At 38.3% G+C, this 20430-nt stretch overlaps 1 protein-coding gene across 1 annotated transcript in view; it reads left to right on the forward strand.

Annotated features, from left to right (window-relative positions):
- The window catches only part of GHR (growth hormone receptor), a gene marked incomplete at its 5' end in the record, with an annotated part of 15081 nt that extends 2096 nt beyond the window's left edge, over positions 1-12985 (forward strand). Inside the window, 6 exons of the mRNA XM_015817122.2 lie at positions 2490-2656; positions 3603-3781; positions 5621-5783; positions 7515-7605; positions 11369-11438; positions 11996-12985. Coding sequence (XP_015672608.2) covers positions 2490-2656; positions 3603-3781; positions 5621-5783; positions 7515-7605; positions 11369-11438; positions 11996-12985 — 1660 coding nt within the window. The remainder of the gene's footprint in view (positions 1-2489; positions 2657-3602; positions 3782-5620; positions 5784-7514; positions 7606-11368; positions 11439-11995) is intronic.
- Between the last annotated feature and the right edge of the window lie 7445 nt (positions 12986-20430).

A 20430-nucleotide genomic window follows, 5' to 3' on the forward strand; every position in this document is an offset into this window, starting at 1 on the left:
CTCTCCCGAGATAAAGGGAGAGCTTTTGGGACTCTACTCCTATCCAGGAGTACTCACCTCGACCCCTTCTCCCGGGGCACAAGGTTCCAAGCCGCTGAACAGCTGCTGACCGCTGTTCATGCTGGCTCTGACGCCTTCCCAAGCGGACGGCTCCGAAAAGAGCCGCCATCGGCGCGCCGTCCCACCGGAAGTCCCCCAAGAAAATAAGAGTTCTAATGAAGAAAACCAAACATATATTTTCCACCTCCAACTTTGGGCAACCAGATGCCTCCAGGAAATTCTTAAATAAAGTTTAAAATACTGTTGCTTATAATCCCTGGCTCCTGGAATCCCAGTGACACATTGTCTTTCCACTGGGCTATTGCATCTAATAATCATTAGTAGTTTTTAATGAATTTCTGTAATGCTCTTTTTTAGAACCATCTAGTGGCCATCAAATCATTCAGTTCCACCAAATTCCATATACATCTACAGATAAGCCAATTGTGAGAATGGAATCTGTTAGGGAAAACAAAATTTATTCATACAAAATATGAAAACAAAGTCTTTCAGAATATATTGAAAAGCATACAAAATATTCAAGAGTCAGGAGACTCATTTTTCATGGAATTTTGGTTAAAAATTTGAGGGTTGACTTCTCCATGTATGGGCTGATCCATGAGTGTATATTGTAATATCCATATCTTCCAGGGTTTTTATACTCAGATGTTTAGTTGGGTTCACATGCAAAGTTATCACATTTTCATTGAATCCAACCCATGAGGCAGTTGTCTTAAGCTTTTCTGGCACCCAGGCAACGTTTTCCCCTTTAAAAAGCCAACAAATTGTAACAATTTTATCATGGGAGCCCAGAGCATACAGCATGGTGAAGTAAAACAGAGAATGGCTTGAGCACACAAACCTATTTGTTTGTTTGTTTGATTAATTTTTACACTGTCATTCTCACCTAAATTACTCTGGGTAGTCATCATAAAATAATGTAAAAACATGACTTAAAAGCACAGTTAAAACCAGACTTCTAAAAAATCAAGGTTAAAATTTATAAATTAAAAGTTTAAAAAAATCAAAGTTAAGAAATTAACATGGCTAAGGGGTTAACAAGGTGGAGGGAGTACCCTTAAGCCACCAGCCATCCCCAAGGTTGCATCACACTCTGATCCTGCCATGTCAATTGGCAGAGCCAGGTCTTAACACTACTCCAAAAGGCCAAAGGAGTGGCAGCCCATTTTATCTCTTAGAGTAAAATATTCTAAAGGATGGAGGCAACTGTTCTTAGATCCTGCCAGTTGAAATTGTTGGGCAGGTTGCTTTGGAACATGATTAGAGTGCACTTCGTGTTTACACATCATTTGAACAATACCTGACAGGTTTGGCTGTGTTATTATCGCACATTTTGTATATAGTGTCTTTTGTTGTCATCTCTATTGGCATTCCTATTGTGAAGCCTTAAAAAACAAGAATACCCTCTTTTTCTCATTCAAAATATTGCTACCTCATTTAGCAATAAGTAAGCAGAGAGGTTGATGAGGCATTTTTCCAGAATGAAGAACATATTCATATATCAACCCTGTCTTTTTCTTTCTAACATAATATATCTTTCCAGAAGCAAATTTGAGATATTAGAAATTGGAAAATCACAAAAATGGAAAACAGGAAGCTTTATACCCAGCCACACTTGTGGTTCTCTGGGCTGGCCACAGGTTTCCCCTTCCTCTTTTTAAACAAAAATTAATATAATAACTGCTAAGATGGTCAGTATCTCTAATAGTGTTGTTACTCAAGTAATGCTTTTTTTGCTTATTAGTTTTCCCCCTTATTCCAACACTGTTCAAGGACAGTTATAAGATATCTAAAAACATTCTACTAAAGTGTGCTGAGTACCAGGAGAAGTAAACAAAGAAGCGCTATTGTTTTTTTCCAGGCTGGTATGGGCAGATCCAATTCCTTCTTGCCCCCTCATTAGCCTCTTCTGCCATCATTCTGTTGTGGTACCAATGCAACATTGGAAACTCATTGGATTTGCACAAGGGCAGTAGACTGCTCTAGCTGGCAATGATAATTTGCCCAATAGTGTCCAAAGTTCAAATAGATAATGCTCTAGTGAACCTGCGGTATTTTGACAGAATGGGATCTGAGAAGAGGGGCAGACAAAACAACATAGTGATACTTGATGGAGGCCTGATGTCGGGTCACCCTATTCAGTTCCTGCATTAATGTGATTAATGATGGGTCGAAGAGGAAGGGCAGCAAGGCTGGTGGATTCAACCAAACTCTTTGTTTATCACAAAGCACACAAACAAATTCAGGACAATGCCAACTGGCAGTGATCTAGTACAAATGCAGTAGAATCTGGACAGGGATGGGGGTAACAGATGCCATGCCAGAAGCTTGTCAATAAGATTGCAACTTGGTAATCAGAAAGGTTCTACCTACTGTACCTCTTTCCAGTTCTTTAATTCCATCTTAATTATTTGGTTTATCATTTCTAGGTTGGATGAGGAGGAAGAATGGAAAGACTGTCCTGATTATACAACTTCTGGTGAAAACAGCTGTTACTTCAATATATCCTTCACCGCCGTTTGGGTCCCTTACTCTGTTCGGCTTTACATTGCAGATCAGTTATATGATGAAAAACATTTCCGGGTGGAGGATATAGGTAATTTTTTGATATAAATCTCCTCTGTTTTGCTTCGTAGACTAGAGCAAAAGTTTCACACACAAGTCTCAAAGTTCATAGCTAAATGTCTATGGAGATTCTCAGTTATCCAGGTCATGGTTGTCCCAAAGCTGCTTTTTCAAGAGGCAACTGGATGAAGATGTCACTTATGCTTCCCAGTTCCTGCCTATCTGTTCTTTATAACTTAGAGAAGCATGACTTCATTGCTCTTGTCTAACAGGTTTAGTTCAGGTTCAGTTTGGTTCTAGTAAGTTCTAGGTAGGTCTTCCCATAACAACAATCCTGTGGGGTGTGTTAGGCTGAGAGCAAGATCTAAAATCACTGTTCACCATTAGAGTGGCTCAATTCAAGACCCTATTCAAAATTAAAATAGCTAAATGTGAGAGCTTGAAGCAGATGTGGTCAGTACTCTACATAAGGTGGAAGTACCAGTGATGAAGAGAGGGAGCTGTCCTAGGTACAAGGGTGGCATCTTATTCAACTGTATGAAAACTATTTTAGGTTCATGTGTGTCCTGCCTCAAACTGGAAAACAATGCATTGGTACCATTTTTCAATAACTGTGCTGCCAAAATGTGACAGTCATATCCTGGGGAACATTAAGAAAAAGTTAATGGATTGTAATAACTTCTCAGATGCTATTCCTCATCCTGCCCTAGAAGATCACTCCTGGTCAGATTCCCAAGCTGCTTTTTATGCATAGGAACTACCCGTCCTCAACACAATTTCACAATACAGGTTCAATTTGTGCATCAAATATTTTAAGTATTTTAAAGTATACAATCAGTCTTTTCAAAATAATACTGTGTGTATTTATAATGTGTGTTGATGGGAGGGAGGGAGGGATGGATGGACAAGGTATACTGTTAGATGACCTTTTCTTTTACATTTTGATTAACTCTGTGAAAAATATGTTTAAATCACAGTAATTCCAGATCCTCCAGTTGGGCTGAACTGGACAGTGCTAAACACCAGCCCAAGTGGCGTCTATACTGATGTTCAGGTTACTTGGAAGCCTCCACCCTCTGCAGATGTTGACAATGGATGGCTCATACCTTTCTATCAGCTTCAGTATAAAGACGTCAATGCAACAGAGTGGCATGAAGTATGTATTGCAAGAGCAAAACTTAGAGACCTTCCCCAACCAGGGGCCATCCAGAGGTATTGGAAATGAGAGATAAACTAGAGGGATCTGCAAAAGCCTAAAAGCTTGTAATTTACATTTTGGGAAATACTTTGAAACCAATACCATAGGAACATCTGCACAGTTGCAAGTCAGTGAGTTATATGCTCATAGGCTCTATAAATTCACTCAATTTTGCTATGTAATATATATTGCAAGTGGGGCTAGCAACAAAATTTAATACTTCCACAATTCTGGATATCTCTATTTCTCATACTCCGTTTTCATACCTTGCCTCATGTATTCAGTATTTAATATTAATAAATGGAGATTCCACTATTATTAGACCTCTGATGTTTTCCCCTCTGCTTCTCTACATCCTTCTTGCATATGGATAAGGCCAAAGCACAGCTTGAACTTGAAAAATAAGCATTTTATGACATCAACAATATACACTTCAGCCATATAGTCCAGAAAATAAACTTGTACAATCAAGTTCACAGCCTGCCTTAAAAAAATGGCTTCACATTTAAGCATTAGTGTAATGTATTAGTGTATGTACTTACAGTATATAGATTCATAGAGTTGAGAGGGATCTTGGGGGGTCATCTAATCCAAACATTGCTCAGAGGATGCAGTAGAACATTTCTTAACAGTTGATCCCACAATTTCTTTGAAGACTTGTGGTGAAGGAAATGTCACCACAGTCATCCTGATGTTTAGCTTGAATCTGCTTCCTTACAGTTTTAACATACTAGTTTGCATCTTGCTCTCTAAGGTGACAAAGAATAAGTCCACTTCCTTTTCTACATAACAACACTTCAGATATTTGAAGACAGCTATCATATCTCTCCTCAGTCTCTTGTATAGTCTAGACATACCCAAAGCCTTTAACTCTTCCTCATAGGGCTTGTTTCTATGACCTTCACCTTTTCAGTAGCCCTCTTCCCAGCTCACTCCAATTTGTCACTGCCTTTTATGAATTGTAATGTCCAGAACTAGATATAGTATTCCAAGTGGGATCTGACCAGGGCAGAGTAGAGTGGCAAAATTATTTTCCATGAACTGATTTCTATGCTTCTGTTAGCAGTGTTTCTCAACCTTGACAATTTTAAGGCATGTGGACTTCAACTCCCAGAATTCCACAGCCAGCATTTTAAGTCCACATGCCTTAAAATTGTCAAGGTTGAGAAACACTGTGTTAATGCATCTCAAGATAGCATTTGACTTATTTGCAGTTACATCTCATCTCTGGCTCATGTTAATTTGAAATCAACGATGGCATCCCCAAACCCTTTTACATTTACTTTTATGAGCCATGTCTGTCCCATCCCATATTTGTGCCCTACATTTTTGTTAGCTAGATGCAGAATTTCTCCCTATAAATTTCTCTCCATTTCAACCCATCATTCAAACTACCTTTTTTTCTTCTAAAGTCAACCTTTCCAGTTTTGTATCACCTGCAAAATTCTTAAGTGTCCACTCAACCCTCATTCAGTTCCTTGATTAAAAAGTTGAAAAGTATTAGAACCACTTGCTGATACATTAGCTCTAATGCACAATACAGATTGAGGTAATATTCAACTTAATACATGATAAATATTTCCCAGGTGTTTTTTTTTCTTACATGTAATTAAGGATTCTGGGAATTGAAAACTATCATATCTGGAAAGCATCAGGTTAAATTTAAGAAAGATTGTTCTAGAATTTCAAAACAATCAGATCCTAATTCTGCCTCCTTGAATAAAGTTTTATGTTTAAAGAATGCTTTTGCTTATGAGTAGCAACAATCAGTTGAGGAAATTCAATGTATTATTACAGCTGGATCCAAAACGTGCCACCGAAGTTCCAGTATATTCTTTAAAGACATGCCAAGACTATGAGATACGGGTTCGAGCAAAAGGAATGCCTGGAGTTTATGGTGAATTCAGTGAAGTGCTGTATGTGTCATTTGATTTAAAAGGACTGGTGCCATGTGTGGAAGGTGAGAAAAACATCTATGATGTTGCCTTCAAAATATTTCGTTAACACCTCACATTGGAACTCACTACAAATTGCTGTATGCCCATATGGCTCATTAAGCATGAGATGCTTGAGGATTTGTGTGCAAACTTCTTCTGAACCCAACTTTCCCATGGGAACAGGAACCATTCACAGAAATTTTAGCCATGCTTTTTATCCCATTTGTGCTAGCAACTGAATTGGTAGCACTGGGGAAAAGAAGCTGTAATGTTATGTGAGAATGACCTTGAAGACGAGGGGAAGAGATGCTATATAGGGAACGATGTGTCAACAGAGGAAGAAGCCCCTAGTAGTTTAACGGCCAGAGAAAAAAACTTAGAAAGAACCTGCTCTTCTAAATCATCATGCTGTTAAACACCGATGGCAGGAGATTTGTACTTTTAGACTTGTAAGATTCTTTTGATACAGCCGTATAATAAAGTTGATTTAGCTCATCTAGTCGTATTTCTCCTCTGCTTCACCTGGGAGGACTGACAGAAGCTATCATGTAAACCAGGGGTGGGCAATTCATTTTCCCAAGGGGCCAAAAGGGAAACTGGAACTGTTGTGGAGAGCCAAACTAATAGGGCTGATGCTGCCCAAAGGCAAAGGGCCAGATATGCCTGCAGGCTGTAGAATGCCCATGTCTGATATAAACATATGGGCAGAGGGTTTTGTTTACACAGGTAGATATGTTGTATCTAGCTATCTAACTAGCTAGCTAGCTAGCTTGCTAGCAAATTTATATGGCTGTCCATCTCACAAGAAGAGACTCTGGGTGGTGTACAACAAAAATGTAAAACAATAAACATGTCAAAAATCAATATCACTCCCCCCTGTTCCTCACAATGATGCTTTCAAAATACATTTAAATTCCAACTTTTGAAACTTGCAAGAGCATCTGAGAATATATTTTGGGAGTTCTCATTAGAGAACTCATGTTGAATCACTCCTGGATATATCACTCTCCAACGTAAAATTGACTTGAAAAAACAAGAGAAACTCTGAAAATTGTGAAACTTTAGAAGCTGAACAGTTAAACTGAGGAACTTTATTAAATAACTAGTATTGTCTCATTATCTGATATCCGTGCTTTGGTGGGCTGATATTGCTACTGTTGCATGAAATGAATTTGAATTCTGAGCAAATACTGTAAAAAAAATGAAAAGCTCCAGTGAATATGAATCAGCAAATAGTATTATTTCTTAAAGCAGAGAAGAAATGTCCATCACTGTTATTAACTGGATTAGAAATATATTAATGGAATTCAGTTAGATCAGCTTTTCCCAATCTGGTTACATTCAAATCAGAAGTATCCACAGGGAGGAAAAAGGAAGGCAGGTGTCAAAAGCATCATTGTACCATAAGTATCATTCCTTTTGTAGTGCATTGTAACATCTTGTGGGTGTATAAAAGGAATGTTGCTTACAGCATGGTTCTGTCCCAATGGTGTTAGACTTTAATACCCAGATAGCATAATCACTGGAAAATTGTAGGCATTGAAATGCAATTTATCTGGACCAAAGTAGGGAGAGCTAAATAAGAAGGACCTAGTTGACTTACTAGGAAGATGCCATATATGGGAAATCTACACATCACATACAGATATTTTCTAAACAAGCATGAAACAGCAAGTTGTTGATTAAAGAAACACAAACAAAACTGGGAAGTGATGCAAATGTCACATTTTAATTGTTTCTTTGTTTTATTCCAGAATTCCAAATTCCTTGGCCTTTGGTTATGGCCTTTGGAATAGTTGGCCTAATGGTGATGCTGTCCCTTGTCTTCTTTTCTAAAAAACAAAAGTAAGTTTTTGGTAGATTTTTACCTCTAATCTAGTCATCCTTTTTCTGTGGCGTTTCTCTAATATAATTTTTTGATGGAATATTCTGGCTCTCCCAAATACATTTGTTATTTCATCAGGGGAAAAGGATGTTCAGAAACTCTTTCCAGAGAAATAGCTTTATGACTAATGGTAGATCATAGTCATACGAGGACCAAAATAAACTTTATTGGAGATATTGAAATGGGGAACTATTGAAAACTGTAGGGATAGTTTCTAGCAGTCAAAAATGACTTAAAAATATAACTTGAAGTATAATAATTTTTGTACCTTTACTAAGAAATATGTAAACATTTTAAAATATCACTGTTACGTGTATTTGCAATTCAGTCATATACTTGTATTATGGCTAATAAATTTCTACTTGGTTTGGGAAAAGCTGAAAAAAACATTCTTTTCCTGCTCAGGAAATGGCAGAAAAGAGAAGGAGCGTTGGTCCTCACTTGAAATGGTTTTTACTTTCATTCGTTTGATGATGAGGAACTGATTTAATCTTCAACAGCCCATTAGCCAGTTTGCAGTATGATTGAAGTCATAAAGATTCTAGGTTCCCTTAACTCTAGGTCTCCAACCCATTTTCTCCTTTTCTGACATCAGCATTTTGAAATTGAAAGATAACATCCTTGGAGATTTCCATGAGTCTAGAATGGGCATGCTAAGGAGACACTGTAGGTGCCACATAGAGAGCCAATGTTTGTACCATCCACTATTCAGCTGCCCCTTTATACCAAGCCTAAGAAACTCAAGACAATGGAAAGGCTTCATATCGAGTACAGTGGAAATAAGAGTGGCTTCATCTGAGTCCTTAATAAAGATTGTTACTAGATAAGCACTGTCAAAAGTGTCTGCCCAGCTTTAGCCAAATTTGAGCTGAGGAGTCTTATCAGTTTGTCATTCTTTAAAAAATGGAATATTTTGAAGGAAGAATTCTGGCTTATTCCCTTGGCTAGGACATCTTCATAATGAACGTAAGGACAGCGCCCATTTCACTACTCTTTAGTTAGCTAGGATACAAATCCAGACTTCAGCATTTCAGAATGCTAGTTTGGATCTGAATGCTCCACCATATTAATATTCTCCCACATAAAGATGCTTGCATTTGTTGAGAAATAAATAAATTAAAAGTGTATTGGTCTATATGAGCGTCTTGAATGTTTTCTTGAATTTAAGTGTGAAGCTACTACATTAGAAATAAAGATACCTCTCCTTTTATACATTTGCTCCACTTAAAATCTCTCCATCTCAATTTAAATGCTGACAACTAGAGTAGCTTTCTGGGCAGCATCCAGTTGCTTATGTAAATCACCAGTTCAAAATATTAAGTATTTTAGCACTGGTCATGCTTGCTGAACTGTAAGTTCAAAAGGTTAAGAAGATATCATGATAACAGCTATGCCACTTGCTTCATCTATGTAAGTCCAAAAGATGAAGCAGAAATAAGGGAAAAGCAATAATCATGCAGCAACTATGAAATACAGATGAAAGCTGCAAATGAGACTTCAGTAATAAAGGCTATTTACATTTATGGGAAATAATAAAGAGCAGGAGGATCTCCAATCAAAATGAAGATAGGAGCCACAGAGATGGATTCTATTTCAGAGGGTTGAATTCAAAGGCGGGATTAATATTAAAAACCTATAAGCCAATAACCAGAAGGAGGAGGAGGAGAAAAAGGAGAAGGAATGGTAGACACGCCTCCTGCAGGAAACTCCCAGTCCCTGAAGCGTCCACATAGCACATACATCTTGTTCCTACCCTGGGATTCCCTAAGATAAAGAAAACATTGACAGCTCTGAAAAGGAATCTAAACAATAGTATCAATATCAGTGAGAAATGGTGCAATTGAAACACTAGAAGAAATAGCACTTCATTTTGGTTGAATTTTCTCTTACCACCTTCCCCCCCACCCTTAAAATTCTCTTCTTTAGATTAGGCTGAACCAACTTTATAATGAAAAGATATTCAGTTTTCAGGCATTTGGCCTGATTATTGAGTCTTATTTGCAAACTTTGCTTTAAAAGAACTTGAGGGATATATTGGAATATTTTCAGCTTGCCCATCCTTGTTTTGATATATCAGTAAATGGATTTCTGGCAAATGTGATGATACCTCTATTCTGTTGAGAGGCAACTTTTGAGTCTGAGAAGCACTGGATGATATGAGAGGAGGCAAGTCTCTTGAGGCAGTTCTCTTGTGATCCAGAGTTCCTAATGCTACAGAGAGGTCTATGCTATACTTCAGTTTTAATCATGAGATAACCCTGGCGTTATGTCTCAGACTCTTTGAGTTTGCACATCCAGGGTTATTGTGTAGCGTGTCTTCGGGTGACACCAGAACAAATTCTACAGGATAGCTGTGATTGTTGCATGGTGGGTCTCTGAAGGGTTGCCAATATGGTGTGCTAGAGCTTCCCTAGTAGACAGTATTTGCTGAGTTGGTTGAGCTTCACTCAGGTTTACACTGAGTACAACAATTAGGATAACCGCCCGGCTACTGGCAGCTTTGTGAGAAAAGATTATGAATTAGACCATGCTTACAGGCAAGATAAAAGATTCCTTCCTACTGAAGGGGAATAGCAAGTGACTTTTTAATTAAAATCATAATTGCACTAGATTCATTCCTATGGAGGGAGAAAGAAAAGGTATTTAAAATTGCCACAAGCTAGCATATTGCTCCTTAATTGCTTAGAGCAGTGGTGGCGAACCTATGGCACAGGTGCCAGAGGTGGCACTCGGAGCCCTCTCTGTGAGCACACGTGTCGTTGCCCCAGCCTTGCCTCCCCCCGCAACCCCCTCCTTTCCAGCAGCCCCCCTGAAGGAGAGTCGCCCTTGAACGTGGCCCACACGGAGCAACGCAGCCAAGGACATGGCAGCTAGGCAGTGTAGACAAGACTCTGCCCTCACACCCCATCATGCAGTTGATGCTGCAGGGCGCAGGCAGAGGATGTGGCCGTCATAGCGCTGCTGGGCTGCCTGGGCGATCTGCAGCGGGCCCTGGAGGTGGTGAGTGGTCCTGTGGGCAGGCGGGGCAGGGAATGGGGGGGCAGAGCGGGGGCGGGGCAGGGGGTAGAGCAGGGCGGGGCCAGTTTTTGGGTACTCGGTCTCTAAAAGGTTCGCCATCACTGCCTTAGAGAATGCTGCTTTGTAAAGAAGCCAAAGGAAAGGTTAAAATACCTTCACTGTTCTCAGAAACTATGCTAGGAGTCAAAAGAAAAGTACAGAAGACCAATTAGCTAAATTGCTGAACAAATTGGCAAAATTAATACATGAAAAACAAATACCATTTTATGACCCATAATTGAAATTCTAAATCATGGGACCTAGAATATGACTGGATGAGTCTATCCAAGAAAATCTGAAGCTCCAAGCTTAGATTGAAAATGTATTAAAGCAGAATTTAGTATTCATAAACTAGTAGTATATGATAAAGGAGTTATTTAAAGATGCTGGGTTTTGAGTGCAACGTATTAGCAATAGATCTGAACTAAGTATTTTTAAGATTACTTAGTTTTCTGTAAGTCAGAGGCTTTTTTATGAGATTGAATAGGATGTTTTGCTGACAATCTGAAATGGCACAGTTCAGAATTTTACATATTGGGGGTTCCAAAACTGCCAGTTTGGGATTTGCCAAGATACAGCCATCCTACCAAAATAAGCGATTTTATTGTATTACTCTTGATGCAGTTTAGAAGTCCTAGAACTTAAATGTTAATCTTTCTTTTTAAGGCTGAAAATACTGATCTTTCCTCCTGTGCCAGTGCCCAGAATTAAAGGAATTGATCCAGACCTCTTAAAGGTAATGAGAAATTGATTGCTGTTGTACAAAATCAGTATACTTGAAGGTTTGTCTGCATAGCAGGTATAGATTAAATATTCTAAAATGGTCTAATATCTAAGGCAAAGTGTTGCCCAATTAGTGGCATAAATTTATGTAATAAATGTTTACACCTTTATTAAAAACATTCTTTCTAGTTAGGGATTGAGATTGATTGGTTGATTATGTGCCATCAAATTACTTCCAAGGATGCATCCATCACCTCTGTAATTGTATCCATCTATCTTGTAGCTAGTTGTCCTCGTCTTTTCTCTTTCCTTCCACCTTTACCAGTATTATAGACTTCTACAGAAATAAATGTTACATGTATTGGGTCTAAAATGACTTCTGGTTTCCTCCATCCTTGAAACTTCAGGTTTCAAGTCTGGGGCCATAATTTGCATGATCTTTTAATTAGGAAACTGAAGAATTCTGTCTGAGTACAGTAAATACTACTGCCATGCATATAGAATTCATATATGAATGATTGAATTTCAACAATAATTATTACTCTTTTGTTTTTAAACATTTGTTTTCAGAAAGGAAAACTGGATGAAGTTAATTCCATTTTAGCAAGTCATGGTAGCTACATGCCCCAGCTTTATGGAGATGACTCTTGGGTGGAATTTATTGAGCTGGATATAGATGAAGCTGAAGATAGAACTGAAGGATCAGATACTGATAGGCTTCTTGGTGATGTCCACATGAAATCTCATGGCTGCCTTGCAGTGAGGGATGATGATTCTGGACGGGCCAGCTGTTGTGAGCCTGATATCCCAGAGACTGATTTCAGTGCAAGTGATACATGTGATGGAACTTCTGACATTGATCAGTCCAAAAAGGTAAATGATAAAGAAGAGGATCTCTTGTGCCTTGATCAAAAAAACATTGATAAATCAATGTCAGGTCTTGATGATGCATCTGCCTGCTTGCCATTAGATAATCCATCCAAAGAACAAGACCTTAAATCCCATATTCCTGCCACTGAGATAACCAATCCGCTTGTCCAGACCCAGTTAAGCAATCAAAGTTCAGTAAGGAACATTGACTTTTATACACAGGTCAGCAACATTACGCCAAGAGGAAGTGTTGTGCTATCCCCAGGACAAAAAATGAAGACAGGGAAAACTCAAAGTGAAGCTCAGAAAGAACCACTTGCATGGTGTCAGCCAACCTTGGCCATGGACAGTGCCTATTTCTGTGAGTTGGATGTGAAAAAATGTGTCACTGTGACACCTCCCAAAGAAGATGAGCCAGAAGTTCAAGTCCAGAGCTTTTCTGAGGATGCTTACTTGACCACCGATAACCTTGTCATTCATCCTGTGAGCCCTGCTATGGTAGCAACAGCTGCAGAAGAAAAAGATCCAGAAGCTTCTGAGATACCTGTGGCAGACTATACCTCCATTCATATGGTACAGTCTCCACAAGGCCTTGTTCTCAATGCAACAACTCTCCGTGTGCCAGACAAAGAATTCATCATGTCTTCTGGCTATGTGAGCACAGAGCAACTTAACAAAATCTTATCATAGGTTTCTCTCTCTCTCTCTTTTTTTTTTAGCATATAGGAAATAGTATTATCCCTAGCTATACAGAAGCCCAAAACACATATGGAATTGGAGTTTTCCAATTCATTACAGTGTTTATAGAAAACTTCTGAAGTTTGCAGAATACTTATTATTATGTGAATGGGGAGGCCAATTCCCAAAGGGAATTCCATGTTCCTATGCTTTGACCAGAGCCAAGGTGTCCAATAGTTTCAGATGGTTGGTGATGTGGTCCTTTCCACTTTTACCTGTGTTGTTGAATCAATCACAGTATTGCTTTTGTGTCTTGTAAATATTGTCTAATCAAATGTTGCTGGTGCTGATTCAGTAGCATGACTGTCTTTTGTTGTAGGTGTTGCTTTGGGCTTCTCCCAAACACATTGGGTATCTGTGTCATGCATTGTAAATCATTTTTTCTTCAAAAAGCTAATAGCAGGTGTGGAATTTTGTTTGTTTGCTCGCTTGTTTGAACATTTTCAGATGTTTATACTGAGAATTAGAGAATGAAAGATTAGATAAAGAAGCAAAAAAAGTTTTGTTAAATAAAGCATTATTATAGTTAATATAAATATAAATCTAATGCTTCAGATAAGCAAGCATGAATATTTTATACTTGGACTGCACACTGAGGTTTAATTATTATGATCAATGTATGGAATGCGTCTGCTGCAATTAGGGTAGCAGTTATCAAAAGAATAAGGAAAACATTTTTATATCTCCACCAAAGCTATAGAGAATTTTAAGTTGCAGCACTGCTGGGGGGGGGGGTTGATCATTTCTTAAAAGCACTATTCATATTTTTACATTTTGTAGCAAACCAAAAACATACAACGTTGAATTTTTTTTTTTTTACTGGTAAACCATTACTATTTTACAGCAGTAAAACCTAAGATAGATTTGGAATTTCTGGGCTTTTTAGGAATACAATTAATTTTTTATGACTAAATAGGCAATTTAATAGTGTTCTTTACAAGAAAGCGTTTACATCCTTTAATTTTTTAAAAAAATACCTAATATTAATATAGAATCAAAGTTATCAGCATTTTAGATTTTGAATCAAATAAAAATACAAAATTCAATAGAACAGTATTATAAACAGTACAACTTTTTATTTAGGATAATTTGCCAATTAATATTGAGTGTAGGAAAGTTTTAAAGAATTATTGTGCTTAAGCCTTACATGCATCTGTTCCTTTCTCAAGGTACGCCTTAATATACTTAGATTTTATATTTTGTTTACATGAACCAGGTTTAAATTCCAAGACCTTTTCAAATATGCAGTCTGCTTGGTTTTTTTCCTTGCTGTTTTCAGACTGCTAATGTTACTCTTAGCCTTAGCCTGAAGGTGACCGTTCCTAAACCTCACGCAAATGTCACACTAACTTCCCAGAGTTACTGATTTGATCTGGGAGTTTATGACATAGAGGTAGAAAGTTTTGTGCCATATAAAGGTTCCTTATTCTGATTCAGAAAGCTTCTCCCCTTAGCCCTGATAGACATCTCTTATTGAACTTAGCTTCCCTGAGATCTTTAGCAGAGGTTTTTTACATTACCTATTGCCTGAGTCTATGTTTTTTAAAGATGTTAGGGATCAATCGTGGACCCTTCTGCACATAAAACATGCATTATATCACCAAGCCACTAATCCCTGACAGAAGCAAAAATGTGAATGAGGAAACATAGTGAATTCAGAGGTACTCAGAGATGATTACAGTTGTCCCCTTATGGAAAGGGTGCAGATATTTTGCACTGGTCACAATAATGGGAACCCACAAAAAAAAACTTTGGGAAAGGGGGAGGAATGCCTAGGATTTGCCTCTGAACTGGTCTTAAAAGGATTTAAATCTAGAAAAAAATCCTTCCTTTCCATTGTTGTTCCCTTTGTGGGCCATTACAGTTAATGGCCATTTAATAAGCTGTGATAATAATGAACATAGTATGTAGATTACAACTGCCTTCTTGGAAATATGTTGATATTATGCCTGGGTGGTGGTTTTGTTAGTATTGTTTTGATTTGTTTTAAAGAAGTAAGCTGAAGGTCTTGTTACATGTATTTGCCATAGCCTTCAGTCTTAAAAACAAGTGTAGTGCAATTGTTTCTGGTTTACTTAGAAATAAGCCATAATATGTGCTATTGGGCCAACTTCTATGAGGTGGGCTTTTACGTTGGCCAACCTAACTAATAAGGGTGAAGTTTGTAAAAAGTTCACATAGTATATCTCAATAAAGTTGCTTGAGATGACACCATGACAGAAAAAGAATGTAAGCTTCATTTATTTTACATTTTTAAAAAACTGGCTCTTTTTTCCATATAGGTACTTATCTCACTCAGCTAATTGTCACTAGAAAATCTGGGAGATGGAAAGAGGATGGTGGGACACATTAGCAGGTTATAAGTGACCCTGTCAGCAAAGAACAGCTAGAATGAAAAGAACAGCAAGTGAGCAGATCACAACAAGCTTTAGTAAATATATGAAATGGTGCAGAAATCTAAAAATGACCACGCACCTGCTTCTCAGCCACTATGTTAATCTTGTGTTATATAAGTAGGCTTTGAGTAGAAATACATATTTTAGCTGGGAATTGCATCATGTATAAGCATCTTAAAAGGAAGAAAGTTGCTCAGAATCAAGTCAGTGCTTCAGAAATAACCTTTTCTGATATTCATTCTTTGGCTTGCATTTGGCCTTTGTATTTAAGATGTATTTTGTCTAATAGCTGGAACCTTTCATTTTAGGCACTATTGCAATTAAAGCTATGTAAGCCGCTTTTAATGACAAGGGAAATTAATGCTATATTGCTCTTGTTGGATGTTTTTTTCCATCACCAAAAACTAGTTAAATACCTCAATCAATCTCAGAATGTCCTTTGGTACTTTGCTGGTTATGTAAAACAATATATCACAGTATGAAGATTTGTGTATTTCTGTTTTATGTATTTAACTTGCCTTATGTCAGTGTTCTGATTCCTTCCTCAAAGTTTAAATAAATTTATTTTCTTTAATTCATCATGATGTTGTTGCATAATTTGTGGCCAAACTCTTACAATGAAGGAGAAGAAACAATTTTTTAAAAAACATAGTTTACTTTATTGTCAATGGATGCCATTTTTACATGTCATTTCTGTGCAATATAAATAAAAACCTGGAAAATACATAAAGCATGATTGGCAGCCGTAATTTCCACATATAATTTTTCCATCCATGGATGAGAATCCTCCAAGGGAAAACAACTCAAGAGGCTTGGGAAATTTTGAAAAGTGAGATAATAAAAGCCCAGTCTAGCACAATACCAACAAAGAGGAAATATAACAGCTCTCAAAAGAAACCAGCATGGCTGCATAAAGAACTCTCTGATCAATTGAAAGATAAAAAGGACAAGTATAGAAAGTGGAAAGAGGGACACATAACTAAGTCAGAATATCAGCAAATAGCCCAAGCCTGCAAAGACGAAGTGAGGAAAGCTAAGGCTCAAAATGAACTAAGGCTTGCAGCCAAAGTCAAAAATAACAAAAAAAAGCTTCTTTCAACATGTAAAAAACAAGAAAAAAGTGAAGGAAACGATTGGTCCATTAGTGGGTGAAAGTGGCAAGAAGGTGACAAGCAACAGGGAGAAAGCAGAACTATTTAACTTGTTTTTCGCATCTGTCTTTACACAAAGGGAAAAAACAGACCAACCTATCAAAAATAGTGCCATAAAAAACAAAATAGAAATACAAGTTAAGATAGGCAAGAAAATGGTAAGTGAACAACTGTCCAGCCTAGATGAGTTCAAATCACCAGGACCAGATGGATTACACCCCAAGGTTCTTAAGGAACTGGCAGATGTGATCTCAGAACCACTGAACTATATATTTCCAAGATACTGGAGCACTGGGGAACTACCAGAGGACTGGAAAAGAACTGATGTAGTTCCCATCTACAAAAAAGGGGGGGGGAAAGGACCCAGGAAATTACAGACCTATCAGCCTGACCTCAATACCTGGGAAGATTCTGGAAAAGATAATCAAACAACGAATCAGTGAACACCTACAGGCAAACAAAGTCATTACTAAAAGCCAACATGGGTTTGTCAAAAACAGATCATGCCAGACAAATCTTATTGCATTCTTTGACCAAGTGACAAAATTAGTGGATCAGGGGAATGCTGTGGATATAATTTACTTGGAGTTCAGTAAGGCATTTGACAAAGTAGACCACAACCTACTACTTGATAAGATAGAAAAATGCGAGTTAGACAGCATCACCACCAGATGGATCCGTAGCTGGCTGACAGGCTGTACTCAATGGAACCACATCTACATGGAGGGAAGTGTGTAGTGGGGTGCCCCAGGGCTCTGTTCTGGGCCCAGTGCTCTTCAACATCTTCATCAACGATCTGGACGAGGGGATAGATGGGGAACTCATCAAATTTGCAGACGACACCAAACTGGCAGGAATAGCCAACACTCCAGAAGACAGGCTTAGGATACAGGAGGATCTGGACAGACTTGAACACTGGGCGCTATCTAACAAAATGAAATTCAATGGTGAAAAAAGTAAGGTTCTATATTTAGGCAAGAAAAACCAAATGTACAGGTATAGTATAGGGGGTACCTTGCTCAATAGTAGTAACTGTGAGAGGGATCTCGGAGTCCTAGTGGACAATCATTTAAATATGAGCCAGCAGTGTGCTGCAGCTGCCAAAAAAGCCAACACAGTGCTAGGCTGCATTAACAGAAGGATAGAATCAAGATCACGTGAAGTATTAATACCACTTTACAATGCCTTGGTAAAGCCACACTTGGAATACTGCATCCAGTTTTGGTCACCACGATGTAAAAAAGATGTTGAGATTCTAGAAAGAGTACAGAGAAGAGCAACAAAGATAATTAGGGGACTGGAGGCTAAAGCATATAAGGAACGGTTGCTGGAATTGGGTATGTCTAGTTTAATGAAGAGAAGGACGAGGGGGGACATGATAGCAGTGTTCCAATATCTCAGGGGCTGCCACAAAGAAGAGGGAGTCAAGCTATTTTCCAAAGCGCCTGAAGGCAGGACAAGAAGCAACGGGTGGAAACTAACCAAAGAGAGAAGCAACCTAGAACTAAGGAGAAACTTCCTGACAGAACAATTAACCAGTGGAACAACCTGCCTCCAGAAGCGGTGAATGCTCCAACACTGGAAGTTTTTAAGAAGAAACTGGACAGCCATTTGTCCAAAATGGTATAGGGTTTCCTGCCTGAGCAGGGGGTTGGACTAGGTGACCTCCAAGGTCCCTTCCAACTTTACCATCATCATCATCATCATCATCATCATCATCATCATCATCATCATCATCATCATCATTATTATTATTATTATTATTATTATTATTATCATATTTCCATCTGTTTCAAAAAGAAGCATATAAATTACTGAATAAATTTTAAATATCACAAGAAATCTTCACAGTATAAGACATGGCAGGTGGAAAATTTCTCTAAATACCACAGAATCTGTTTTGACTTTATTGTGAACTTCTGGTTATACCAATAGAAGAGAATATATGTAGCTCAGAGTTGAACTACAGAGGCCTTGATCCTCCCTGAACTTGGTCGTTTTCTCAGAGATGTTTCATCACACAACTAAATAACATCATCAATGCACAGATGATGTTACCTAATCAGATAGAAACATCTGCAAGCAAACAACCAAAGAGAGGTGCAAGGACTCCACATTTCTGATTGTGACACATGTAAAAGCTCATTCCACTTCTTTAGAAAACATCACACAGAGTTTAGAGATTCTCAGGTGCACTTGAGTGATGAACACTTTGGATTCCTGATTCCTGAACAGTTTTCTTTGTAATAGGGGATTAGGGGGCAAGACCTTGGGTCACACAAGATCAAAGCCTAGAAAAAGAAAGCTGAGCAAGTCGTAATGAAAATTAGACTTTCAATGGGGGGGGAGGAAATCATCCTTTTCAAGTCATTATTTCAGTTGTGAGCAAATAAACTCATTTCAAGGTTCTTATCTGGTGGGCATTCTGATGTTGGCCAATAAATGATCCCTGACTTAAAATTGGGTCTTCATTAATAAACTATGAAACATCAAACAGGATTTTCTTCTTCTCCATCAGAAAAAGTAGGAAGGAAAATGGTTGTACTGCAAAAAGAAAGGGGGGGGCTGAAATTGAAGTGTAAATATGGAAACTCTATAATAATAGTTTTTAAGCTAATAGTACATTTCAGAGGATCTGTGATAAAATTAACCAGTTAACCAATGGAACAACAATAGAACAATTAACCAATGGAACAACCTGCCTCCAGAAGCGGTGAATGCTCCAACACTGGAAGTTTTTAAGAAGAGACTGGACAGCCATTTGTCTGAAATGGTATAGGGTTTCCTGCCTGAGAAGGGGGTTGGACTCGATGACCTCCAAGGTCCCTTCCAACTTTATTATTATTATTATTATTATTATTATTATTATTATTATTATTATTATTATTATTATTATTATTACTCAAATATGTGGAACAAATCATCAAGTATTGAATAGCAACAATGCAGTTTAAAAATTAGTCTGAGATATTTTTAATTAGAATTTGGGAAGATGAAATACAATATATTATTAATGATTAATTATTAATGTAAGAATGGCCAGAGGTTTGTTGCTTGAATTAGTAGTTTCTTTATTTCTTGTTTTATGAATTCCAGGTGTATGGATATCTTCCTATCTGACAGCAATCTTGAATCTAAATAAATTGATAGAACCACCAGGTTTCTGCTAAAGATGGGGGGGGGGGGAAAGGTCTTCCCACTTTTCCAGTCGGAGAACAGACCTGAGGATATGGTGTAACTCAGTGGTTCTCAACCTGTGGGTCGGGACCCCATTTGGGGTCGATCGACCATTTCATGGGGGTCACCAAGCAAGGCTGTCCGCCATTTTTTTCCCCTTTTCCGGCGGGTGCCTTACCTCCCTTGGGCTGGGCCAGCTGGTGGTCGGCCTGCTCCGTCTCCGCCGCTTGCCACCTACGCCTCGGCCGGCGCAGGGGGCAGAACCACGCATGCGCAGCGCTCCCAGGCAGGGAAAGTCCTCGACTTACAACCGGTTGGGTAGTCCTTGACTTACGACCGGTTTAGTCCTCGACTTACGACCGGTTTAGTCCTCGACTTACGACCGGTTGGGGTCGCGGCATTAAAAAGGTTGAGAACCACTGGTGTAACTGGATGTTACCTTTGGTACAAATTAGGGAGCTATTTCTATCAATATCAAGAGTTAAAACAGCAAGTAAACAACCAGTTGGAATATCTAATCTCTGTGCTCTTTGTCATTAAAATCTCTGGTTAGCACTCATTAAGTGTGTTCCCTAGAATTCATTAAATTAATCAACCCTGAACCTGAACCTGGCAAAGTTGCTTTTGGCATCGTTTAATATTTCCAAGTATTAAAACATAGCATTAATTTCTT

Source organism: Protobothrops mucrosquamatus, unplaced genomic scaffold (genome assembly GCF_001527695.2).
Source record: "Protobothrops mucrosquamatus isolate PMUCROS unplaced genomic scaffold, P.Mucros_1.0 scaffold554, whole genome shotgun sequence".
In the NCBI taxonomy this organism is placed as follows: Eukaryota; Metazoa; Chordata; class Lepidosauria; order Squamata; family Viperidae; genus Protobothrops; species Protobothrops mucrosquamatus.